General features: G+C 35.8%; 2 protein-coding genes across 7 annotated transcripts in view; both read right to left on the reverse strand.

Moving 5' to 3' along the window:
* Window positions 1-7,861, reverse strand: part of RFTN2 (raftlin family member 2) — a 32,882-nt gene extending 25,021 nt beyond the window's left edge. The window contains exons 1-3 of the mRNA XM_050900168.1: window positions 7,723-7,861; window positions 2,471-2,654; window positions 292-403 (exon numbers count right to left, since the gene is read on the reverse strand). Of these exons, the coding sequence (XP_050756125.1) occupies window positions 292-403; window positions 2,471-2,654; window positions 7,723-7,861 (435 nt within the window). The remainder of the gene's footprint in view (window positions 1-291; window positions 404-2,470; window positions 2,655-7,722) is intronic.
* A 4,090-nt stretch (window positions 7,862-11,951) lies between these two features.
* BOLL (boule homolog, RNA binding protein) overlaps window positions 11,952-27,391 on the reverse strand; it is a 35,031-nt gene continuing 19,591 nt past the window's right edge. For 3 of the 6 annotated variants that reach the window (XM_050900398.1, XM_050900399.1, XM_050900397.1), the window contains 3 exons: window positions 26,670-26,795; window positions 24,526-24,600; window positions 16,757-17,370 (listed from right to left, as the gene is read on the reverse strand). In XM_050900398.1, coding sequence (XP_050756355.1) covers window positions 17,296-17,370; window positions 24,526-24,600; window positions 26,670-26,795 — 276 coding nt within the window. In that variant the 3' untranslated portion in view covers window positions 16,757-17,295. Of the gene's footprint in view, window positions 11,979-16,756; window positions 17,371-18,799; window positions 19,454-24,525; window positions 24,601-26,669; window positions 26,796-27,391 lie in introns of those variants that run through there. The other 3 variants (XR_007766800.1, XR_007766799.1, XM_050900400.1) reach the window with 3 other exon arrangements.

Raw genomic sequence — 27,391 nt, forward strand, 5'->3', positions numbered from 1 at the left:
ATTTTATAAAGACTGACTGACAGTTTGGGCCTGATTCTGCTTTCAGTGGTGTAAGCGGCCAGTCTCCCAAAGCTTTACAGGGCTCAGTACTAAGTCCTAAATTAGAAAAAGCAACTAGTGAAGAAAAATAACTCCTTTGGCAAGAAAAGACTCTAGCTTCTTTAAAATAAATCTAGGTTAAAGCTCAAAACTAAAAAAAAAAAAAAAAAAAAAAATCAACCATTAAATATAACTTACATGTATAGTAGAAATAAAAATCTGAAGAGAAGTTTGGAAAAAACCCTCCATTACCTTTTCTAACAGTTCTTTCACTACCTCATTTGTCAGTGTTTCATACATTAAAGGACATTCCTCAATCACCAGCCTGGGGTGCCTTTGTCCTCTGGGTGCTGCATGCTTCTGGCTAGAACACAAAGAAAGCAGTCTTTGTCAGTAGTTTGCTGCTAACTTGGGCAAATGCTTGCATATAGAATTCTTTTCTTTTGGAATAGTTATGAATGAAATCCTGGCAATGCTTCTTCATACTTTTATTTGGAAACCAGTGGGTTTTGGTGTTTTGTTCTGTTTCTTACACAAAGTGGCAGGTACTGTCTATTACAATGTCAGGGTAAAAATATTAATATTAAACAGGAATTTCATCTGAAGACTGTTAATAGGTATCTTTTGGAAACTGAGCTTTATTGGCAAACAGCCCTGCTTTTGTAATAAGTAAAACCAAAAATATCTGATAGTGCAAAAAATACAAATTTAAACTATAAATGTAGCAAAAGCAGAAAACAGGTTCAGTTTTGTAGAAAACACACTATGAACAGAAATGGTACTTTTACACCATTAACATGCTGCTGTTTAGTTTTTGTAACTAGAGCAGAGTTGCAGCTACTGTATGAAATAGCGTGGGCAAATACTAGAAATACAATGCAGTAATAATTACTTTGGGTTAGGTAGTGTTTAAATCACTCAGATTTGAGAATCTGACAAGCATTAACTTCCATTTAAAGTTAAAGAATAGTATTCATCATGTTTTATCTAAAGCCAGCTAGGTTATTACTCAGACAACAATATTTGGTGTATATCAGTAACATAATGAGATTTTATTTGATGTTTCCTTCACACAACCTTTTGGTTTAGAATGAAATGTCAATGAGACACTCAAATATAAAAGGTTACTTTCCAGATAGTAGCCGGAGAAGGTGTATTTGCCTATAGGAAAACCGACATAGGTACATATGGCACCTGCATAGGAAACTGGGAACCTACACCCAACAGTTTCATATGTAGGCTGCAGGGTCTCATCCTTCACCTATTGAAGGGCCTAAAGGTTCAAACCACAGGATCCCACATCTACAGGAGTAAGTTGAGCTGTGGGAGCCGTGCACTGGCAGTATCAGCTCTTAGAAGCCTCAGCTCCAGAAAGCAAGTATTCTGCTTTTCTTACTCAAGCATTTGCCCACATGGACAACATTCACCTTGTTTGCAGATGAATTTATAAAGGTAAGTTGTATGAGCAGCAAACACCATGGGCAATGCTTGTTTAAGCAAAACGTTTGAGAAGCTCCCTCAAATGAGCCATATTTTACAGAAGCATTACTGAAGTGGCAGGAGGCACCTTCCAACTCACACCTTTCCGGTCTTCCAAAAGGAAATGAAAGAACCTTTGTGCATTGCACTACGACTCAGGAGAGAAGGGCAGGCATGACAGCTCTTAATGCAATAAGAAATCCACTTTTCTAGTTATTCAAAATAAGAACAAAAGGTTATCTTCTTTGCATTCAAAGGAACTAATGGTAAAATTTCTTTGTACGTTTTCTTTATGGTCACATGGTGATTACAATGCAGTGAAAACAGCAGTAATATGCAAGACTATGGAGCTGGAACATTAACACGTACTCTTGACTTTCCCTCAGTGTCAAAACCAAGCTTTTGTATGACCTCCCATCACAGAATGATTATTTCCTTCTTATTAAGAAGGAAAAATAAACTATCTCTGACAAACTAATTCACACTTTATAGGTCATTTTCCCTGAATAATGCTCTTATGGGAAAAGTGAAAACATGAAAGTTTTGAAAATGAAGACGAAAAAACAGACATGAGAGAATTTAAAGCAGCTATTACTTTCCTAGCGTTTTGTTTAATCTTGTATTTGCTGCAGGTTCTAAGACAGATGATACTTTATTGTAAAAATGTATTAAAAATAAAAGCGCAAACTAACAGTTTATCTTCCCACAAACTGTGATAAGCAACTTTGGATTTTTGTTTGGACATTTACTAAGGCAAAGTAAACATTAACCTATTGTGTGCTTAGTGTTAATTAAAAAACATTACTAACTTGCTCACCTTTCTAGACAAGGAGCAGTTGTTTGATTCTCTGAGGTGCTCATTTCAAGTTGATAATAAATTATGCATGTTGAGCAATCCCCTTACAAATGGCTTAAGTAATGGATCAATGTATTCAAATTATTTCACTGTTACCTTAATTTTAATCGTGAAAGTACCACTCGATACATGTGACTTGCAGGGAAATTCCTTCTACGTCCAATTGGCAGTATAATAGGATGAACAGCTCCTACAACATATCCTTTGCTGTAATATTCTTCCACCTTAGATGCTATATCCAACACAGAACTGATCTTGATAACTTCTGGATTTGAGGAAGCTAAAAGCATTGAAAGCAGAAGAGAAACACATTATACTGTGTATGTCCATACAACTTTTTGGGTGAGTTCCTTTTATATAAAACCACACAAAATGTATCTCAAGGCATTTACTAAAAAGCTACAGTTCTATTTATACAAGAAAAAGCAGATTCACAGCTGATTCAACAGTATTCAATTAGTTGAAGTACATATTTTTACAAGTTAGTATGATCTATTTTTAATCTATTTGGCAACACTTTCTGTTGGATCTAGCTTTGCCAAGCTAATTTAAGAGCTGCATCAACGTCCAAACACACAATAAGTCTGAACTTAACAAAGCAACTATTTTGTCTAGCCAAAGCCTTAAACATACTGAAGCAGTATCCTTCAACCCTAGTTGTGAGGTAAATTCCCGTACAATGAATTTCAGCCTAGAATGACTGGTTTGTTTTTCTTAAAAAATTTTTTTTTGATCCCTTAGAAGTGATCTGTAGATTGCAGGTTGAAATTTTAACATAGTCTCAATTCCTTTTTCCAGTAGACCTAAGTACATGTCACCTAAGTAAGCTATGTGGTGTCACTAATTTCTAAGGAGGATCCCTCTGAGTGCGTGCAAGCATTTCCAATCAATAGGCAACAGCTAGGTACTACATTGCTATTGGGGGAAACTACATAGATAAAGGGAAAATATTTTAGACAACCTTTTTTGAATGGTCTGATCCACAGCTTTTGCACAGAGAAAAGGAAGATTTCACACTGGTAATAGACAATATATTCTGCCACAGTCAGCCTGATGGTCAGTATTTCCTGTTCCCCTCAACTCCAACTGGAATTGTAGATGCTCTCAGAAAGCAGGAAATCAATGCTCACATAGAGACAGTAACTGAAGAATAATTACACCAGCATATATTTGCCATCATCAAAATTTTCATCCTTTGCAGATACGAACTCTTATGACAAGGCAGCTTGGCTTAGAATTTGATGGTCTCTATCAGTGACCCTTGCTGCAAGTGACATACTTTTTTGTGTTCTGATGGGTCCCTCTCTTTGCAAGACTTTCAGTGCATTAAGACCAGTGTTCAACTGTATTAAAGGATGCCTCAATTGGAATTAAGTGACCTCACAACACTTTTTTTTTTTAGATACAAACATTTTAACATGCTGCTTTAAACGTTCCCTTTCAAACCACACAATAAACTGAAACAATTAAACACACCAATTCTCCTTTGATTCTGTAATTTAAAAAAATGATATAAAAGAAAAAATAACAGATAAATGCAATGACATAAATCTCACTCACCACTTTATAAATGTATTCCTTAAGAGTTAATTTAATGTTCTTACATCCTCTTATCTACCTGCCCTATATTGTAGGTGGGCAATAGCAAGGAATTTAAGGACTTTATCAAAAACACAGCAAGTCACAAAGTCTACCTATCCTACTGGTTTAAAGTATCATAAACCAGATATATGGATCTTTAGTTTGCCTAAATCTTTTATTCTAATAAACCAAATTAGAATTCTGCTAGTTCATGAGTGATGTGTTCTGTAAAACATCAATCTCTATACTGCTTTCCCACTATAAAATGGGAAGAATACTGATATTTATACACATTATGGAGGGCTTAAAAAACCAAAAATCCAAAACTCCAAACCACCAGAAACTAATGTTTTACAACACTCAAATGCTTTTAAATACCAACTTTTACTACAGGGAAAGAGGAGTGGTGGCCTACTTTGGTTGTCACTGTAAGAGCCTTAACAGCTCAGAAAAGCTATCAAGAGAAACCAGAATAATTTGTACCATGGGAAATGCACACTACCACAAAGTATCACTAACATATATATTGATGGTTTATTGCTGACAACTAGTAAACTCTGCCATTCTCAGTCATAGGGACTGCACTGTTGCACTTTCTTATACTACCTTGCCTCTCTTTTTTTTTTAAGCAGACAGTACATCACAGCCCTCCCTTTCATAGACGGATGATATTTTGCCCTTAGTAATGCCTCCATCCCATGATTCCACTCACAATAAATCCAGGAGACTGGATTAAATATGTATTGAAGAAATAACTGCCCTACAGGCCACAAGCCAAAAAAGCAGGAATATATGCAATGTGATCATCACTTCACTGATTTTGCAAATGTCTTAACCATTTTTCATTAAGAACATTTCCTTCATTTCCTGATGTGCTGTCAACAGGTAGCCAAAATACTTTGACAAATAACAGAAGTACAGCTACCTTGCTAGCTGTATAGTAAACTTCAGATGCATGATATTGAAGATGACGACAAAACAGCTACTTCATACATATTCATGCCATTATTCGGAGTGACAAGAACTTCACAGCATGTCATCTTAGTGGGCTGCATCAATATTCCCTCTTTTCCCTAATAGGAGGGTTGTGGAAAAAGCATAAACATTCTGCTTGAGTAGGAGTATTTAAACTATCCCTACTTTATGGTTAAACTGACCTCCAAAAATAACAGCTGTTTTTGTAACCGATATATGCCTCATGATTAAGACTCCAGAATTTACAATCCTTGACAGGCATTTAAAATTACACTTCAGAGTCCACTGCTCCCTTTCCTTTGTACATTCAATCCCACCAAAATAAAAGACTGGGTGTAATTTTCTTGTTTGGGATTCTCCTGATGTAGAAGAACCTCCACAGAACTCAAAGCTGATTTTTACAGTAGGGATGGGAGTGTTTTGGGGACCAAGAGGGGAGAAGCCAAGATACAATACACTGCTGGTAACTAGTTAAGATATGCAGGGACTCCAGCCAGTGAATTTAGACTACAGCATGGTTGACCTAATCTGCATCATGGCATGGGAGAAGATCAGGGACTCCTGAAAGTCTCCCCAGCAGGCTCATTTTGACTTCACATAGCATAAATCTGATGAAGCAGAGAATAAGGCACATTAAATTGAAACAACGCATTTATGCTTGCTATATTTTTATCTTAATGCAGGACAGCTTACTGTAGGATCTTATAAAGGATACTAAGTGCAGATTTTCTGTTTTACTTGGTGCAAGATCCAGTGGTAACAAGTCAGGCAAACAAATCTCAGGTGTTGGGGAAGATCTTGCTCTGGACATCAGCAGACACAGAGTGCCATGAAGACTTAACACAACGTGACAGCAGAGTGAAAATTAACTTTGGTCTAAAGTGATAAAAGGCTCTCACTTAGGTTTCATTTAGCCAAAGGATATTCAAGTAGCAACAAGTATGTGAGTGAGTTGATTGACGCGGAGGGGGGGGGGGAAGCCCAACACATTCCCCACAGTACTTTAGCCAATCCCCACGTTTCATAAGCAAACAGAATTCAGAAATGCCTCCAAGACAGTATATACACCATTTTTATGTATTCATTATCTTAGCTCTAAAAATTAGAGACCCCAAACAAAAAAAATATTTTAAGGTCAATACATACACAGCTAGAATCATTCAACAGAAAGATACCTGTGTTTACAAATCCACTTGCTTACAGTTAGAAACCTAAAAGAGTTAGGCAACTATCTGAAACTGATCTCACTGTTATTTAGCATTCGCAATTCCACAGTAAGTCACTGAAGCTAAGCACTTTTGGATATCAGACTAAAACAGGAGAAAATGGATCTTTACTGCTCTACTGATAGCTTATTAAAATAATAGAGATGCACCTTTATTTGCAGTTGAAGTGCTTTTTTTTAACAGTCACGACCACCTTTACAACAAATCCTTTACACAACACTTCCAGAAAATTATTACTTTGAAACACAGCAAAACTATCCAGAACACAGACTATTTAAGAACACTAAATGCTCTTCAGTCTCAAAAAAAAAAATTTAAAGTTTTATTATCCTTTCTATTATCAGTAATTAGTAGGTAATTCATGTATGCATTAGGCAGCCTGGCTTTATTTCCAGTACATTACCACTACTACTTACTCAACACAAAGTTTTGTTTCTTCAAAAAGAACAAGCCAGTGAGAAACTCTATTTGTTGTTCAGTTTATTTACACAAATAAACAGTTGGATGTCAAGTACTATAACTTAGTACAATTTGGCTTCTATTAGCATCTTGCAGATTTTCAAAAAACAGATTGATATATTTAAATAAAATTATTACTACAGCCCTTTAATTTAGAGTTAAAACTAAGCAGAGGCCAAGTTTCGTTTATGAAAAAGTTCCTGAAAACGTGACAAGACATGCACTTACACTTTCTCCCTTTATCAAACCCTTCTAGCAATTGCATTTACTTCAAATCCTTAAGAATTTCCAGTAGATTGGGTAGTTATAAAATGCAAGTTACTACAAAGTGACTGCAAAACTGAGCTGTCTGTTCTCAGAGGGCAGCCATCTAGGCTTGTTTATGTTTTCAACTTTGTGGAACAGGGAGTTGCTCTGTTAGAGACAGGACACCCTCGGGAAGGAAGTATCCCACAGAGCACTGTCTGTCTCTAGCTACGCATACAAATTTTCTTCCATTTCAGTCACGATTTCAAAAGACTATTCAACAACTACAAGTAAAGCATTTGGAAAAAAACAGTAAGATGAAAACTTTAAGACTCTTACTAAAATATCTACCAAGAGACTGGATTGGGTGTAAGAGGGGAAGCTACTCCTGGTATACAAGTAAGAAACAGACTTACTTCTGCATAAAGTAACAAGGACAATGACAGCCTGTTTTCGGAAGATGAGTGCGTTTTTAAAAAATTGTTTTTCAATTACGGCTCAGGCACAGTGTATTTTCTGAACCGTCACACTGAATTCAGACAACCATTATTCAAAGCAAGTACAGATGGCAGTATCTGACTCACAGGAAACTAGGAAAATCTCTAACAGTTTTTAGCCAGCTTCCTTAACAAGGACAGTTGTGTAATTTGGAGGGTTTGGTTGTTAAAAATACTTCAGGAGTTTCCACTGTAATTTTATATAAGTGAGGACCTTTGTCATGATTTGTGTTTCAAAATAAAAGTCTTACGTTTTGGCTAGCTTTGATAAAAGTATCTAAGATTTACTGTAAGTCAAACAAGACAGAACTAAGTTAAATCCTATTCCTTGCTTTCTCAGAATAGTAAAGATATAAAAAGATACCTTCTAAAGTAAAATCCAGCAATACATATTCATAAGCAGAATCCGTCTTTGTTTCAACTTGTGGTCTCTTCAATGTAGAAAAGATTTTTCCAGGGCTGCTATCATCTGGGTCTTCCAGCTTTCTCAGTCCGCACCCCATGGCAAGATCTGCAAATGATTAAATCGCAGGAAAAGGTGGGGGGAGCAGCAAGATCTGTTGCTCTCACTACAGGAAAAAAAAAAGTAACCAAATAATTCCCTTTGATTTTGTTTTCTATTAGCTGTAAATCCAAACAGAGAAAAAGTCTGGTTCCCAAATCAAAAAGCAAAGGTACTTTCCATTCATTTTTTATATAGAAACAGTAAGCCTGTGATGATTTCAAGCTACAAACTTGGTAAGAGTAGGCTTGATTTCACAGCAATGTTAGAGCTGCTACAAACTAGCAGAGATTTTCCATGCCACGTCAATTTACAGCCAGCCCCCTATCAGTGCTCTCTTGCAGAGGACACCAATAGTGCTTTGTTTGTCCTTCTAGACTGACTGGGTGAGGGGGGGCGGGCAGGGGGGAGAAGAACCAAAAAAGAAAGTTAGAGAGAAACTTGTCTGTAATTACTTACCTCCAGAAGTTCTCAACTGCAGTAGAAAGTCAGAGGAAAAAAAGCAAGTTAGTCAGAATGAAAGAATGAGAAAAGAGCCTCAACATGGTTGGAGACGAAAATCATTTCCAGAAAGGAAGTCAGCTTCAAGAGGAAATTGCTTCTGGCATCTCAAAGGGTAGAAAAGTAAATGAAAAGCAGTTTAGTCCTTATTTTAGATTTGGTTCCTATTTCCCTTCCACAGGAACTTTTTTCCAGAGGGAAGAAAAACCAAAACATGAACATAATGTAATATATTGAAATAATGTAAAAATATGTAGTAAAGAAATTTCTTGTCAGGAAAATCACTAAGAATTTACATCGCTATAATCAACTTATGTAACTGGTTTTGATAAACACTGAAAAATGACACTGAAATATTCCTCATTTCAAATCAGAAAGACTTTTTTAATGTTATATATGAATATAGTTACAAGACTTTGTTCCCCATTTTTCGGTGGTATTGAACAACTGAAATCCTCTTCCCCTCTGTCAGGCTGACCTCAGCTGGTACAGCCATGGACTTTCAACACTGTTTCCTAAGTAAATTTTTCTTTAAGTCCTGAAAATTTAGTATAATGTTAAGGGCTTTCATTACTCTTACATTAACCACTGCAAGTCACTTGTAACTGTATTACACCTGATGCAGACCATGATAATGCATGGGAAAAAAAAGGAACACTGATTGATTTTTCTAAGGCCCTGTCACTGCCGGGATGGGCGGTTAGAAAATTTACCTTTTTATTTTTAGACTGCATCTAGAGAAATTAGGAGTCATCTAGAGAAAACCAGAGATTCATAATACCATTTTGGATTAAAGGAACTTCACATTCGAATTTAAAAAGCTTTTTACTTTTTTCACTGAAAAATACTAATCTTCTAGAAAACGGCCACATTTTCTACAATCAATCACTGCAAGTTAGACATTAACCATTTGTGGTTTTCCTTCTGTTCTACTGCAAGCAAAGTGATCTAACTTTTATTTAAGTAGCTTACCAGGAATGGTAAGTCTGCAGACCATATCCCCTCTAAAAGCCACATTATAGTTTAAACTTACTTAACTTCGGAAGAATTTAAAAATCACCGAGTACAGAGCCTAGGGTTGAAGACGTAATTATTGCATACAGTCTTTAAAACAAGCTCCCAGGTGCTGAAACCAAGAGGAAATCCCTCAGGGTTGTCTTCTTGATTAAAACCTAGGAAAATATACCAAATAAGCAGAATTCTTCAGCTTCCTGCATGTCTGCTTACACAGAAATTGCTCCCAAACACTATTCCCCGCCCCCCCCCCCCCCCCCCCCCCCCCCCCCCAGTAAAGGTCATCCCTGCATTGTTGCTATACCAGACATACATGTAAACTGTCCACTCAACCTTGAGAATCCTGCTGCTTCATTCCACACAGTTCTTAAGATCCACTGTAACCGCTTGTGTAAAGCCATGCCATGACTAAGATAGCTGCAAGTAAAACAACTTTTTGCAGCACTAGTCCAGTTGCCAGCTGGCTGCCTTTTTTTTTTTTAATTTAACTAAAGATAGCTACATTTTCAATGAGGCCTGAATATTGTATTTTGAACTCTTCATGACAAGGCTTAAACCATATTTCAACCCTCTCACCAAGACAGGATTTTTCATAGTATAAATAAACTCTTATGACACCAACATAGAAGCACTGTTATGGATAAAAACAATGGTCCTTATTTTGGGTAACTCTAGATTAGTTAAGTAGTTGTAAGCTTCCAAATTGGAAGCTAGTCAACAGTTGCCATTGCAGTCTTGACTCAAAAGTCACTAGACTGAACCAATGAAACCAAAGATCCCACATGTCAGAATAAAGAAAACAAAACAGAACCAAACCAACCAAGAAATAGCAGCATCCCTCACAGGAGTTCAAAACTGCACCAAAGCACATGAATGACTCAGGAGCAGAACAGGATCGTAAGATTCCTGGATTCAAGACCTGCCTAAGGAGCTGCCTGAACAGCTATAGTACCCTGTTGCAAAGTGGATATAAACTACAAAACAGTCCATTTCCAGTGACCCAAAATGCAAAGGCTCTGGGAACTGGTATTAGAGAAGAGCAGATCCCTAAAACAACACTGTGGTTCACAGAAGTGTGGTAGTCACAGCAACGCCCACTGAAAGAGCATGTGACTCATTCATTAAGCTTGATACAATTTTTAGACTTTTAAAAAGGCAAACAAAGATAGCCAAACAATGGACCAATTAATCCAAAGGAACTACGCTTCTGTAGAAGGCTTCCAGGATCCCCCTACAGTTTTTATTCTGATGAAATGGAAAAATGATACAAAGATGGCAAAAGAGTAGCACACCAACAGGAGCATGGGTCCAGCACTGGACTATCAACTGCCTTCTAGCAGCGCAGCATGAGAAGCAGCAGCAGTTCCGCACAGTAGTTTTGACCAGAAAGTGAGACAAGAAGCCTTGCTGACTAGCCACACCTCAGGGCTGTTCCTGTCCCTTGCTCATGACATACTTTGTTCCCTGTTGTCAGGGTCACAGGAGGTTTGAAAACACTTGTGTGGGAGGCATTTTTGTCTTTCTTGTTACATTACTAGACTTACTGAACGTAAGGACATCATCTGATGCTCAAAACTGATGTTTTGAAATAGATGCCCCTCTGTTCCTGACTCCATGCTGAGCTGCTCACTATTAACATCACTGAGGTCCAAGGCAGGCTCTCTGTCTATGGTGTTGGTGCCAAAAAAAAGTGGTGTTGGCACTCCTTTTTGACAAAACCTCTCTTGCTAGAATTAGAAAGACGACACTTTGTTTTTTGGAACATCTGTGATAAACTGACTTGAATACAAAGCTGATTGTACAAGAATGCCTTCTCTTCTCCAAAACCAAACATGACCTGCATAAACCATTTAATAAAATAACACAGTTTAAACTTTGCCTCCCTCAGTATCTTAAAAGATCAAGAATGGGAGACAGTACTTGACAGTAGTATGTTCTTTTTTCAAGTCATTTGAGCTTCCTGTTGATTAAAATCATAAAAAATAAGAAAAATTATGACAACAGTGCAGGTACACAGAAGATTTTCCTTGTCTGTGTATGCACAATGTCAAAATAAAAGCTAAAAATAATAAAAACTCATGGAAATTTACTTATAAGCATTTAATTTTTAATGGATACTGAAACTCAAGAAAGATCGTAAGCTACTGAATCTGCAATTCAGAGAGGCAGCTATACCAGGATCCATAGCAAACGTTTCCTTAAAGACACCTCTCTCTCCGATTAGGATATGGCCTAGTATGTTAAAAGCAAAAGGAATCATACTACTATAATGCTACGTTAACTTCAAAAGGCTTCAAAAGCAGCACTATTTTAAGTTTTAAAATATATATCAAGGACTTTGTAAGAAGGGCTATAAAATTTTTAAGCAGTATCATAATCATGACAAATGACTCCTGCTCAACCACATGACTTAGAACTGGCTGAACATTCTGAGAGAAGGACATCTCACACTTTCCAGCCTGTTAGGCCACCACTGGGACAAAAACATCACTGAACGGTACATCTGAAAGAAGGTTATTCACTCAAAACATTTTAACTGATGAGCTTACCTGGAATAAATTCACTAATACAAGCTGCACAGCCTTTAAAGATCCATTCCTATTCTGGAGGTTAAAGAATAGCGAGCATCAGAAATACAAATACCTTAAAACTGTACCAATTCCCTAAAGAATAAATTATTGTTATTTATAAAGATTTCACTGGGACCAAAACTGACTCAACTAACAAGAAGCAGAAGGGATAACTCTTAGTTCCTCTGACAAAGTCAAAACGTAAAATAATACTTGGACCAAACATGTTTCCCACTTGGGGTCATAACCACCCGTGTTTGCAGCTTACAAAGGCATATAAGAGCACCACTTAAAAAAAAAAAAATCAGCATTATTATCAGCTATAGATCATTCATCACTGACACAGAACATTTTTAACAGGACAGACACATTAATAAGATACAAGGGGGCAAATCACAAACACAAGCTAAATTAGCCTCAGGTTCTGGAGAAATCTATCTGAACAGCTATAGAACTCAAAACCAACGCATTAAAAAAAACCCCCTAAATATTAATCATCTCAAATTGCAAAACTTTTGAACTTCACAGTTCCTCTCTGAATTTCTTTTTATGCTTACTTCCTTTGTTTTATGACTCAAGGCAAATATAAAGTTTTTGCTTGGGACAGTATAATGACAGAAAAAGCAAAAAAAAATTCCATCAGAAAAATTCTGCAATTCAATTGTCAACTATTTTTCACATCCCCATCCTCAAGAACTATTACTTTAACTAAAACAAAACACTGACATTTAGTTCTTTTTTCTGTAGAATGATTTGATTAGAACTGTTTTGTCCATAGTTTATCTAAATACGTTAAGAAAGCAGCAGTGTTCCATTCTGAAGGCTCCTTGCTCTGACAACTTTTTAAATTTTTTTTTTTGCCGTTCGCCCAATTTTTTTTTCCTTTGAGGGAGTAATTTCGTGAATGTAACAGGAACACAGTCTTGTTAAACATGTTAACCTGAGCAGAAAAGCCAGCTTTTCTGTAATATTTAACTTAATGTTCTAAAAATAGTTAACAGAGAGATGACAACAATAGTTTGTTTTAATGACTGCAAAAGCATAGTTTAATGATAAAAGTTCATCAATTCCATTTTTCATTTTTCTAAACCCATAAACTACTCATCAATACTACACAATTAAACAAACAAAAGTTACAACCCAAACAGTAGATAGGGACCAATCTGAATTAAACTTTCAGTTACCGACCCAGAACTTTACTAGAAGGTACAAACTACAGAAACTTATTACTGCTGTATTACAAGTAGTTTCAACAGAAAGAGCTTTTGATTTATAAAATTGCTAACATTTCTCTAAAATGAGATCTACAAATTTATTAAGCTTTTATCTATGCACATTCACAGTATCTCACTTCTCAAGGCTGCAGTAACTAGATCACCTGTATCTGCAATATGGTATCAAATAACACAGCCATGTGATCAACTAAAATCACACATTCTAGAATGAAACTGGATGTTCTAGTTTATCTTACTAAAACCAACTAGAAATATTATGAACAGTATTCTGTTTACCTTTAATGTACACACTTACATAGACTGCAGCTCCACTGACAGAGGTACAAAATGACCATGCAGAGGCCCTCAAAATTAGTTTCAATACTTCTTTAAATCATTTGTGACTCAAAAAGTCTAAGAAGGCCTTACAAGACCTACACTTCCCATTACATCTTAGCTACGTTATTAAACATAGTTAAAATGAGCGCTACATATTACTGTTCTGCTTTGTAGATTTCTAGTTGGATTTTCTCTGTAACAGCTTATAAGGATTTGCATACAGGATTGCACACGTGTATCAAGACATCGGCATTATATTTTGGATCCTTAAAATACTGATTTAAACTGTGTATTTTTTTACTTAAATAGGAAACATAAGAAACTTTTATACCAGGTGAATTGAAACTACTGTAGTACTTCAACATTACAAAGCCACAAACCTATTCTACTGTAATTTTTACTGTAAAAAAATATTTTACAACCATGCAACTTCTCATATTTTAGAACTACGTTAAACAGAGAAAAACATTTCAAGAGAGCCATGTGTTCTGCTAGTTTCTGCTCAGTTACTATTGGAATGCAGTTTACTCATTGACCTAATATTAGCTATTTTGAAAAATGCGTTTCAGAATATCAAGAATTGCCAGTTTAATATGAAAAATGTAAACAGTTTTTCAGGGATGATGATGGACTTCTGATGCTTAAGATTAGAAGTAGCAGGAACCAAAAATGTTAGTGAACTAGAGAATTCTGCTTAATACAAGAAAAACAGTCCTTGATCAAACACATAAAAATACAGGAGAGAGATAAATTCACTAACTTTTCTGCCTGTCTACAGGTTTTTATACAGTGTTATCTAATAGAGAATGTTAGAACTAACATTTTGCCATATAACATTAAATAGACAATTGTTGCTAGAAATACTGTAACAGCTAGCTTAGTAGAAAACAAAAGATACCAGCAGGGTCTCTAAAATCTAGGGGGTAGAAGCCAGAAAATTAATTTAGTTTGCTAATACATGAACATGACAAGCGGTGCACAAAGATGATTATTTGCAGTTAGCTACTGAACGTCCATAGGGCACAGTCCTAATCTGATATGTTCCCTCCTAGCACATGTGTAAAGCCTTACAACTATCAATGGGAAACTGCAGAAGACCAAAGAGAGCGTTACCCTTCTCCAACCCCCAAAATCAATGAGGGATCAGGATCTTAATATCTGCAGCTAACTACATGACTCCTGTATAAAAGCACAGGAATCTCCACATTGCAGAGACTTTAAGTGGCAGGAGAGTAATACCATGTAGTGTAAGAGATTAAAGAAGTCATGAATGCTAGAACGTCAAGATTACGCAATTGTAGGCACTACCTAAGGAAATGATGTAGCTCTTTCTCAGCGCGTATCATTTGTGTATCCCTGTAACGTAATTACAGAAGTCAGTTATTGTGCCTCAATTGTGTCTACGTAAGGATTCAACTACTGGAAGCTTAAGGCTTCAGTTACTACTGATTGATGTTATGCCATCATTCTTGGCAAGCAAGCATTTTGAAGAAAGATGAGCTACAATATCAGCGGAGACCCCTCAGTATTTCAGCAGTGACCTATTGTTTCTGGAGGAAAGCCAACATTCAGCACTTTGCCTTGGTCTCTTCTAGGTCTCTCAAATCAAAATGAAGCGTTGTTAAGACCTGGTGATACAATCCTAACCAACAGTACCTCCAAGACTGATGTTACAGGCCCCACAGTATAACGCTGCAGGTATACTTCTGTGTCTAACACTGAATATCCTTCCAAATGATCACGTCCACATGCAAGTAAAAACAAAGTAAATGTTCTTTGAAGCAAAGGCCATGGGATCAACTCATTATCAACAATCTAACACTTGTACCAATTAATGGAAAATAAACTCCATTTTGTATCTGAACTAGAGCCACAACCTGACGACACATAAGTGACAGCACAGTATTTGTACACTTTCAAACAATTAGTTCAAAAGACTTCCCTGTAAGCACATGGTTTTTTTTAAGACAGTACTCACTGTCAAACTGACTTCTTGGATCTCTAAAGCATTTTAAAAACAGTGAAGTCATGTTTGGTAAACAAATTGTGAATTCCAAAAATAAGGACTCGGGACTAAATCTTCTGAATCCTGGGTCAAATGTGTATTTGTTTCATGATACAAGAAATAAGGCTCTAACAGAACACGCAACCTTTCTTTGGCACCTTCAGAGACAGCACTTCATTTAAAAATTTACTATGCAAAAATTCTTCCATGGAAATAAATTATTGTTGCGATGTGCCAAGATTTCTGTAATATATTTATATTGATAAATTCTAAAATCTGAAAATCGAACAGAACAACTGGACATATGTTTTTAGTGGTACAGACTGGCTCAGAAACATGACAAACTACAGCAGACGAGTATTTCCCCCCTCAAAAACAGGCTGACATCCCCATGTATCCAACAAATTGTGTATCTTTTTTGGTACTTATTGGTAAAACAATCCCCCATAGCTGCTATGGTAACAAGTTTTTAAAAACAGAAACTATTAAATTATATTTGTGTAGATTTTTTACCTAGCAAAAGGTGGAAAGTCACTTGAGGAAACTTGCAACAAGGACATAGTACATGGCATCTCCTTTCACAAAAATTGCAAAACAGCATAAGAACAGAACCAGACTCCACATCTCTTCCTGCACAATATGAAAGAATGCTATTGACTGCTACAATCATCTTTAAATATATTTACATATTACACATGGATTATTTACTGACTACAATGCCCGTTTTCAAGAAATTGAAAAGCTCAAGGATATTTTACATAAAGACCTCAGTGCTACATAAGCAATAAGCCATAGCTTACACTCCTATTAACTACAGAGGCTGTATTTTAACCTTTGAGGAATGTGACTTTTATAAAACATAGATGGAATCCTAGGGGGGTGAGAGGAGAAGCAAGGAAAAAAAAAGAAAACTAACTCCCTGTAGTTGAGGAGAAAGTAGTATTTCATCTCAACTTGTGATACTGTCAGGGAGTTCCTAAGTTTTGCACAGACAACAGAAAAGTCAAAGCAACAAGGCAAAGTTTTCAATGGTCTTGTAATGGTAAGAAGTCAATTCTTGCCTTTTTCTATAGCTAAAAACATACCATAAAACCAAATTTATTGCTTACCATATGTAAGAAAAGTGTCAGCTAATTATTAAACTAGTGGCCCAAATTTTATTTTAAAAAGTTATTATTCCCAAGCACTAAAATGACACGTAAGTAAAACACCTTATAAAAGTAGAGAATAGTGATTGCAAAAAAATTAAAGTAGACAAACTCTTTTGGAATTGAAACAAAATGCACATAGATTTAAATAACCAGATTTTAATGCACAGCACATAAATGCTGTCAGTATGTGGGAAATGGCTTTTATTTTGTAACTAATGGATCTTTAAAGTTTATGTAATCCAGAAATTAAATGTTAAATTTTCCCTTTAATACAAGTATGCTGGTTTTCAATCTATGTTAGTAATCAAAGTTTATCCAGTAGGCTGTGTATCAGAAATCACCATTTTGTCCTGTAACAGTTTTTTTATTAAGAAAGGAAATGCAGGATAAAATCATGATTTCATGTGTTTTTACCTGTCCAAACTGTAAAATTTCATTTTATTACTTTACAAAAAGGAGTGGTATTTTAACTTAGGCATTTTCAGGGAAATGTTAGATGTTACGAAGAACATATCGTCCACGTGATAGGTATGTTAGCAAACCAGATAGCTAAAAATCTGTTTTACAGAATCTGTAGAAGGTGGTGGTATAAGAATGTTCTCTTCCATTCTGTGATCTTTTCTAGGATGAAAATGGAGACTTCATGTATATCGAGGTTTCAGACTCACAGACGAATGAGGCGAAAAATTTCTTCTCACAGAATGCAACCTCGATTCCTAAAGAGGGAAAAATGCTGCGTTGTTTCTTCTATTTCAAAGTGTGTCCCATTTACTACATTAATAATGCTTCAATGAAAAGTTACAGTCCATTTTGATATTGCATCAGCTAGATAGATTTAGTTCAAAAAGGAAAAACAGATTTCCATTATGTACATAGGTGAAGTCAACAGTGGCAAGAAATATCTTCCTTTATTTACAAGTACAGAATTTAGAATGAGTTCAGAATTAATTTACTTTAAAAAAAACAAAATCAAGTTTTGTTTATTGATCATATAGCCTTAGTAAAGTACATCAAGTTATTAAAGCAACTGTATCCTCTTTCTAATTGGATAGGGAAAATTTATTTTTATAATGTTACAGTGCAAAACTATTTAACCAATTTTTTTTTTTTACTTTTGCATTCTCTGTAGATTAGAGCAATGCATTACTATGGGAATTTATAATAATGCTTACATAATTTTAGTAGCTAAAACTCAGATTTATAAAACTTGAGCTGAATAACTGATAGCTGTCCTGTTTGTAAACTAACAAATAGGCAATGGACTGTGATTAAGTAATTTGTAAGTGGACACCACTAGCTGCTGACAAAAGGATGGCAAGATCCAGAAAACAGGGCTACCATTTTAGGTGCTAGCAAGAACGGTTTTTAGAATACTTGTACTATTCTGTTTATTCCTCCTAAGAACTTCCTAAGATCAAATTCTCTTACAGTCTCCCTTTGTATCTCAGCTGCTCTGTATCTCATTTGTGGAACTCCCATCTGTTTTATTCTCTTTACTTAACCAGAGTCCTTTCTTCCCATTCCTACTATACCATATGACAGACTCAAACTATCTTTGTTTTCTAACCTTACCTTCTTAGCTTAGGCCTTTTCAGCACTTTTTTTTTTTTGTTAAACTTACTCATCTTTTTACCCTCCCTTCTGGCTCTGCCAGTTTCCTTATACAGCCAGCTGTAGCTCCTACATCCCTATGAGGATATTCAACCCACTTTAATCTCAAGATTTCAGTTTCTTTCCATCATCTACTAGCTCTACATCACGTTCTGTGTTGCTTTCCTAAATCTCTAGGTTCCATGGCCACCCAGTGCCAGTCTCCCAGCCCACTTCAGCTTTCATTACATCAACCTTACAGGACTTCAGTCCCAACCTATTTCTCTTACTCTTTCTTTAGTTTTGACTCCTATTAGAATATGGAGGACAAACACATTTTCTCTTCTCTACTGCCTAATCCCAAAAAAGAACTATGCTCAGTTTCACACTGGCAAACTTCTAGTTTTTTAAAAGCCACATCTGGGGATAAATCACACAGACACATACACAAACAAGAAGTCACACCTTAACAAACAGCAAGCCCCTGCTACAAATCACTGGGCTGTTTAAAGGCTATCAAATAAGAAATGGGCACAAATTTTAACATCTGCAAAACATATATTCTTCCCCGGCTTCATTTTATTAAAATCCTCATTTTTTAAAGAAGTGTAAGCAACTAAAAGCAGCACCTTTTTCACAATAAAAGCATGGTTGAGCACCTGCCAGAGTATAACTCCATGAATACAAATCACTGTAAATCACACAAAATAGGGAGAAAAGGGGAGAAAGCCGAGTTGTCAATAAAGGAATTAAAACAGTTTTCAGAAACAAAAGTCATACATTGAAGTACTGAAAATTTCCCTCCCTGTTGAAGGAAAATAATCCAAACACACAGAGAATTTGGGCAGTTGAACTAGAAAGAAAATAATGATGGAATTAATATATACATTATTATCCCAGGAATGAATGACATGGATTATATAAAGTTTATTTTACATAAGAGAATTGTTAGGAAACTTACAAACATGCAGGAAGCAGCTAAGTAGTACTGCAGACTATACTAAATTCTATCCGAGCATGTTTTATTATTTAGCAATTTGTAAATAGCAAGCATTGCAATGAAACAACTGACCCCAAGTTTCACAACAGGCAGCTGCTAGCTGGTATGTTGATGATGGATCTCAGCCACATGGGAAGGACTGGACAAGAAAATCAGTACAGGTAGACTAGAGCTGCCCAAATGGCTTAATAGTGAATGCTCCATAGTGTCTGTCAAGTAAAGAGAGAAAGAACATACAGATCAGAGAAAGCAAAAGAAAAAACCCACTAAACTGAAATGAGAATAAACTCTTAGAATAGAACAAGAAGAGATTGTAAAGAGAACACAGAATGAAACAATGCGAGAAAAAGCATGCCATCTGCACCTTTTGACGTTAATATAAAATTAACAAATGTGGTATTGGTGGAGTTTAAAACACCCCTTTTACAGGCAACAGACCTTGCTACAGCTGGTGATAAGCCTCTTGTTAATCATATATGATGACAACTAGAAGTTTAGATTCATGTTTCTGAGACTAAGGTAATTTTAAACCAAAAGTTTATTCTCTCTCTCGATTTCACTGCATGTATAAATGAAAAAAATACTTACCTATACAGAAAACATGTTGTAAGATTTAATTTTTTTTGTTCCAGATGGAATATCATAGAATAGCATACAGTACTAGTATAAAATTACTATACTTTTCCCAAAATGATTACACCAAGACTTCCTCTTATAAAAAACAGGACTGATGTATACATACATGCATGTGTATATATACAAACTTGTATAAGCACATGTATATTTATGTGTATTATACACACAGAACACAAATTTTACCTTATTACTCTTAACTGCAGAGAAAAATGGAGTGCTCTAAGTTCAGTTAAATTTACAGAACATTCACTACCAAAAGGCCAAGGTGTTAGCATCATGCACCATTACACTCTGAATGCAGATATACATGAACTATATTACAAATGAGTACCCTAAATTCTGTTTTGACATAGGAAGATCCTCCTCTGCCTTTTCAGTTAGAGGCAACATAATTACTGCCACTATACTGTAGACTGGAAATGCTCAAGTAAAAAAATCTTTGACCTTTCTAAAAAGCATTTTCTTATAGTAAGTAGAAAATTCAATTTTAAAGCTATCAAAAAAGATTGTGGGGAATAGAGAACAAAGTAATGACAAAACCCAAACACACAAACAAATCTGAAAATCAGGATACATTTCTATCATTGATAGGGTCTTGTGGTTAGAGAACTCAGTTAACTGGGTTTTCAGAAAAAAACATAACAATACATACTACCTTTGTACTCTTCTGTGCCTTTCCAGAACATTTTCTGAACAAAAGGGTAAGCTTAAAAGAAGTACTATAGCTCAGCACTCCAATCCAGTGTATAACACTTTTAGGTTCCGAGAACTGGATTAAGGAAGATTTAGCTGACTTTGTCAGCTAAAACTAGTCTATTGTAGGGACAGGAGTGAAGAGTTTAGATAATGTAAGACTGATTTTTTTTTTTTTTGCCTCCTGAAGCTAAGTGTCCAAGCCCAAATAAAAGAGAACACCTCCTCCTCTCCCCCAAGGACCTAAAAAATCTTCTATAGGAAAAGACACTGTATGATCCCATACTGTTAATGTCAGCCAAAACATTCTGTTGGATACAGACCATGGGAATAGCAAAAACTCTGACAGACTAGAATCATGCTTACCCCCTAACAGGTATACTGCAGCTGGAAAAAATAACAGAGAAGAATAAAAAAACCCAAAAGCGTGAAACAAAACAACAAACCCCACCCACCTACTCACCTCCATGTGCCAGAACTTTTTACACCTTCGCTCAGTTTATGTAGACTGCAACTGTGTTGCTCAGCTCCCCAGGCCTCACCGGTCTGCCTCATACACACACACCATCCAATGAACATTTACCATGCAGTGCCTCAAAACTCAAGATAATAATCCAGCAAAACAAAAATTTAACTCACAAGTACTTCTCCCAGGTCTGAAACCAGAGAACATGAATTTCAATCTTCCCTCAAGTTTCTGCTGTTACTGTAGACTACACAGATCTTACTACCAAACACAATCTCATACATGTCCTCTAGGAGCATCCAAACATTAATCTCCATATTAAAGGATTATTTAGGATCTGAAACACTGCATAATATCCAGTATAGATGAAAAAAACCTCACGCTTCCTAAAAAAAAGTGTCACCTAACAGCCTTTGAGAATCAATGTTAACCTTATCCATTTGCATAGATGTGAAGATGAAATCAATTCCAAATACTCATGAACAAAACAAGCTATAATCCCCAAAAGAAAAAACCTTCAAGTAAATACAAAGGATCATTAGCAAACACATGATCAAGGGGAAGGGATTAGTATTTGATTCAAACCTGACCTTAAATACCAAATTTGGATCTAAAAAATAAATTATAGTTGGAAATTGGAGAATATTTTCTTCTAATTTTCATTTAAGACTATTACAAATTCCGTACTAAAAGTGACATTAACAAAATTCTATTTAAGTGGTAGAATAGAGAGGATGAAAAATAAATTAGAGAATTGCCAGAACTGAAGCCTCCTTTGTTAGCTGCTACATGGTTTACATGATTAATGAACTGAGTTCTCTTTTTATACATCCACAACAGCAATGGAAACACTAGCTTAGAAATTTGTGATTTTCTTCTTCAATAAAGATTTCATCCATTTTGTTTGCTCACCCTTGTGACTTCATTAAAGTATAACTGCAATGCAAACTCTGTTTTGAGCTGCATTTGAAAGCTGTAAGAAGTCTACAACTGCCAAAAATATATGGATACTGGCTGTATCCATCCTACTCTCACCATATGACTTCCAGCTCCTAGTATGAAGCATACATTTATTCCTAATGTGGTGGAGGCAATCAGCAGATTACCTTCAAGGTAAGGTCACTACTTTAAGCATCTGCTCTCTCTTACATGGCCACTACTTGGCAATTTTCAAGGAGCAGATACATTTGTTGGGATACTTTAACAAGACTACAGTCAGCAGGCATTATTTTTATGCAGCTGGGGAGCAGGTGGTACTGACACAACCACTTGCTTAATACATAGCAGTCTGCTGTCAACATTTGCTCTTTTTTTTTTTTTTTCAATCATTGTTGAGTGCTCAGCCACAGGGATAGACACAATACAAGCTGATCATATTCATTACACATGGAATATATTCAAAACTTTAAGTGGGTATGTGAAAAGGTAAGGTGAAATGTGAAAAGGAAGAATTATATTCTGGAACTACTTACTACTAAACGAAGCTAACTAAATAAAAATTAAAACCTGTCAAAAAACTATTTGGCATCATCTTGTAATGAATAAAATTATCAGAATTCAGTAAGTCTTTGTAAGGGTTTAACTGTATCTGTGAATCTACCTGAGACCTGAACAGAGCAGTGTTTCAGTTATGGGTAACGACTTCTGAGAAAATGGAGAAGAATGAGCAAGATATGCAGTGAAGGAACAGACAAGATTAGCAATTTCATGCTCAGTTTCCTCAAGTTTAAACCTGCATTGTTAACACAAGTCTTACTTCCTCTATCCTATCCCAAACTTCTTGTATAGGTACAAGAGTTTGTGCCATTGCTTGACAAACCAGTCTGAGGAACTGATCCAAGTTTAAGTTAGCTCTTTTTGGGTGGTGGGAGTGGGGCTTCATGTTTAACTACATCAGTTCCTTGATTTGGTTTACCAGATTGCCTCACAAAAACCTCTTCCAGCACAGGAAACGGGTGGTGTGGAAAATGGAATGAATTGCTGGGTTATGCCAGCTTAGGTTGGATGTGCAATCACTTCTGAAGCTATTGAATAAACATAGAAAATATTGTATCAGGAGATAAATAAGAGTCTGAATTTGGAGCTCATTTCCTGTGCCACAGTAACCAAACATGGTTTTACCATGCATGCACATATTCTACTGTAATACATTATCACTTTTCACAGAGTAAACTACTTTGCCTTTGCTATAAGATAAAGCATGGTATTGTGGCAATTACTGTAGAAGAGGAAGAGCTATCGTGCTCTAGATCTACCTTGTAACTTACTTCACACTATCTTGTTCGTATAGCCTTGGCCCTAGGAAAGATAATAAAAGTCAAGTTTCAAGGTGAAAAAGCTTGTTTATTTAATACAGTAAGTATGCACTTGTTTTTGATTGAGACTACTATTGCCATTTTTTTTTTCAAGTGTTTTCACACACTGTTAGAAAATGGAATATAAACTGGATATTATGATGACTGTGTTACACCAACTCCCTTTTAAGTATTTCTTAAAAATATGAATCACTCAGGATTAGTGTTCTCAAATTCATATTCAGCTTCTCTTTTTTTAATTGGAGTACTTGCATTTTATTCCAAGACAACACTTAATGTTACAGCCCCCTCTACCGGAAATACTTAGTAGATATTGTTACACAATAGTCTGGAAGAGAGATTCTTTTCTTAAAAGAAACGTAAAATAAATGAAAAAAAAACATATAAAAGCCTGTAACATGGCTTTGATTCATTCATATTTAGTTTGTAGTTGAGTAAGCATCTTTCACAGAAGAGTAAGTGCTTTAATATCAAGTAGAACTACTGACACCTTTAGTCCTTTGTTATCAGGCAAATCTAGGCTAAATCTAGTTTAGATATTATTTCATATGTTGTGTTAACAACCTTATTAATTTAGGCAAAAGGACCTTAAACTGGGACCCAAAAACCCCCAACAACTTGCATCAGGTGACACAGAAGAATCACATTTTAGAATGGCCAGAAAAAACACTTAGAAATCAAAACCGCACAGAAAGACACCCACAGGTGGCCAACCAGGACAGTTTTTCATGCTCTGTGTTCCAAAACTCCACCTTGCCACAACACAAGGTCCTTATCCAAGGCTGCAAGTAATGAACTCAACTTCAAGATCCAGAGACGGAGGCAAGGATTTGTAACCATCATTTCAAAGAACTGAACGAGGTGGGTATTCTCTCAAAATACATTTTTCATTTGCAGTTTTCTTTGTATCTCAAGTTTTAAATAACTAGTCATGGTTTTTTTTTCCAGTTCCCCCAAATAGGTCCAAAATAAGTAATACCTATGTCCTTTGTAACAAAGCCTCAAGTGAAGAAAAAAATCTCAGTTTCTCTGCAATGTTTCTGTTTTCCTTGTTTATTAATTCATTAATAAAAGACACTCATCCTTGCTCCTCTTCTCTTACTGTCCCCCTTCAAGAAAGGGGACAGTAATACTACCATGGTTGCTTTAACTATCTTAGTTTGATACTCACAGGTGCAGGCATGGCTATGGCACTCTGGGCATAAGGCTGGTGATGTGGTGCTTGAACTCCATGATCAGAATACAGCTGGTATACAAAAAATGAAAATATAAAAAATGAGCAGAAAAGCTTGTTTGATAATTTTATGTTTTTGCAAACCTTTCACATGAATTTAGATTCCTTAAAACTTCAAATTGTGGACTATGTTTATCTAAACTACTGACTCTTTAAAAAACAAAGTTTTAATATTTAAATCTGTTTTCCCCATCATACCAAAGTTTGGTAGATTTAGTTTATCTAGACCAGTGTCAAAAAGCAGTTTCCTTGACAGAAGTAGCACACTTGTCTACTACAAATTCATTTCACTCAGCTCTAATTTGAACAGTGTTTACATGTGTAGATTAGCATATTGAAATGTAATTCCCAGCATTATCACACTTACAAGATATTTACATACAAATACTACACAGGCTTTTCTTTGAATTTTACACCATCTTCTGAATTTCCACATATTGCTTCCTTTAACATCAACAAATTATGTACCTATGAACCAAGAGCATGTTACATCCAAATATTCCTTAACTAATTTCATGTTTTTTCTTAGTGCTCACAGATTTCAAATTTCTCTGTATAAGCTGATATCTGATTTATGAAATACAAAAGGTAAAATAATAACATTGATAATAAGATTTATGATTATACAATAAATACTGATATTTATGCACTTAAAGAAAAACCCCAACAACCAAAGTCTTGTATTATTCAATATTTGTAGGGAAATTAAATTACTTAGGTATGCCAGGATTTCCCACTTGTTTGAAATACCAGTTTTGGAACTTCTCTTGTAGCAATGAAATACTCTTCAACTTTTGTAAAAATACTTGATTACTGTCCTAATTTACCATTTATTTTGGCATCCCTGTTAATGAGGAATGAATTGTCAAAGAGGAAGAGTACCAATTAACCATAATACACTTCCAATTTTATAGTAAGTTTTTCTGTAGCCATTTACTGTCATTTTTAATATCCCATTATAAAGAAATGGCCTTATTGTACATTAAGAATCTCTTAAGAAACATTAGAAATGCTATTGACATAGAAGCAAAAAAAGGTAAACAAAAGAATTATTTAGTCATTCAACTACTCTTAATTCATTCTGATCTTCAGAATATTTAGAAACGAGCTTCTGCTCACACAGAAAAAGAATTACTTCAGGAAACTGTTATGGCTTGGGTAGACTAATCCAGCATTCTGAAGAGTCTGACTCCCATTTTATTTAAATGTTATTTTCAAACAAAACAAATTGACTAGTCTTTACACTGCTGTCTGTCATACACTTGTGACCCTCTGTCCTGGTTTCGGCTGCAACAGAGTTAACTTTCTTTTTTACTAGCTGGTACAGTGCTGTGTTTTGGATTTAGTGTGAGAATGATGTTGATAACACTCTGATGTTTTAGTTGTTGCTAAGTAGCGCTTATCTTAAGCCAAGGACTTTTCAGTTTCCCATGCTCTGCCAGCAAGCAGGTGTGCAAGAAGCTGGGAGGGAGCAGAGCCGGGGCAGCTGACCTGAACTAGCCAAAGGGGCATTCCATACCATGGAACGTCATGCCCAGTGTATAAACAGGGGGGAGTTGGCTGGGAAGTGCGGATCGTGGCTCGGGAACTAACTGGGCATCGGTTAGCAGGTGGTGAGCAATTGCATTGTGCATCACTTTTTTTTCCTTCCCCCCCTTCCTTTTTTGTTATATTCCTTTTCATTACTATTATTATTATATTTCATTATTACTACTGTTAGTATTATATTTTACTTTAGTTATTAAACTGTTCTTATCTCAAACCCATGAGTTTTACCTTTTTTTTTCCTCTTTTCCTCCTCCTCACCCCACTGGGAGGGGGAAAGGGGAAGTTACTGACTGGGGTTAAACCACGACACCCTCTAAAATATTTCAGAGTCAAAGCATCCTCCTAGAAAACTGGGAGAGATACTCTAACTTGAGGACCACTGAAACGATTTAACAGCAGCAGCATGGGTGTAGGTTAAGTACAGCAAACAGTTGACATAAGTGCTTGGAACTGCCTGTGCTTAAACCAAAAGATTATGTTTTTCAGTTGCAGATAAACACTTCAATTGTAAGTAAACTCTTTTATAAAGATACCTCAGGAACTGCAGCTTCCACTAGGAGAGGTGGAGGTATACATCCGCTTTCCTGAGTAACCCCTATTGGCTGATAAATAACTTCAGATGGTTGCAGATACAAGAATGAAGGTGAAGAGGCAGGAGACTGAAATAAAACACATTATTTTCATAAATTATATGATTTATGCACTATAAATACCAAAGCTTATTTTACAGTCTTCTTTGCTACATATAAATGAAGATAAAGCTTTAAAAGAAAGTGTCAAATTCATCCTTGATAACCTAAAGAAACTAAGTGAGGGGTAAGTGGGTAGAAAGGTTAGGTAATAGGATAAAACAAAGATGTCCTTTAATCGCTTTTATATATTTTTCAGATTTTATTTACATTTTGGAGAGCATTGTTAGAGAAATCCCAAAATTTATAAAATTGACACTTACTCTCAAGATCACAGAAATAAGAGTTTAATTCTCTTGCAAAAATGTTACATTAAAAAACCAAGTATTTTTTTTTTTTTTAATTAAACCCACAGTATTTCTGTAATTCAGTACCCAGATTTCAAAGCAGCAGACTGACATCTACTAATAGAGTGGAACTGACCATAAGTGGACAAGGCTGGCTGCTACTAAAGTAATGAGGATGCATTGTAACAGTTCAAGCTTAAGAGACTTGGTCCTCCTTTCAGCTTCAAATTCAAGTTCCTTGAGTGTCAAGATTTCTGTATTAAGCTCCTCTGCTACAGA

The sequence above is a fragment of the Gymnogyps californianus genome, chromosome 7, assembly GCF_018139145.2.
Source record: "Gymnogyps californianus isolate 813 chromosome 7, ASM1813914v2, whole genome shotgun sequence".
Classification (NCBI taxonomy): domain Eukaryota; kingdom Metazoa; phylum Chordata; class Aves; order Accipitriformes; family Cathartidae; genus Gymnogyps; species Gymnogyps californianus.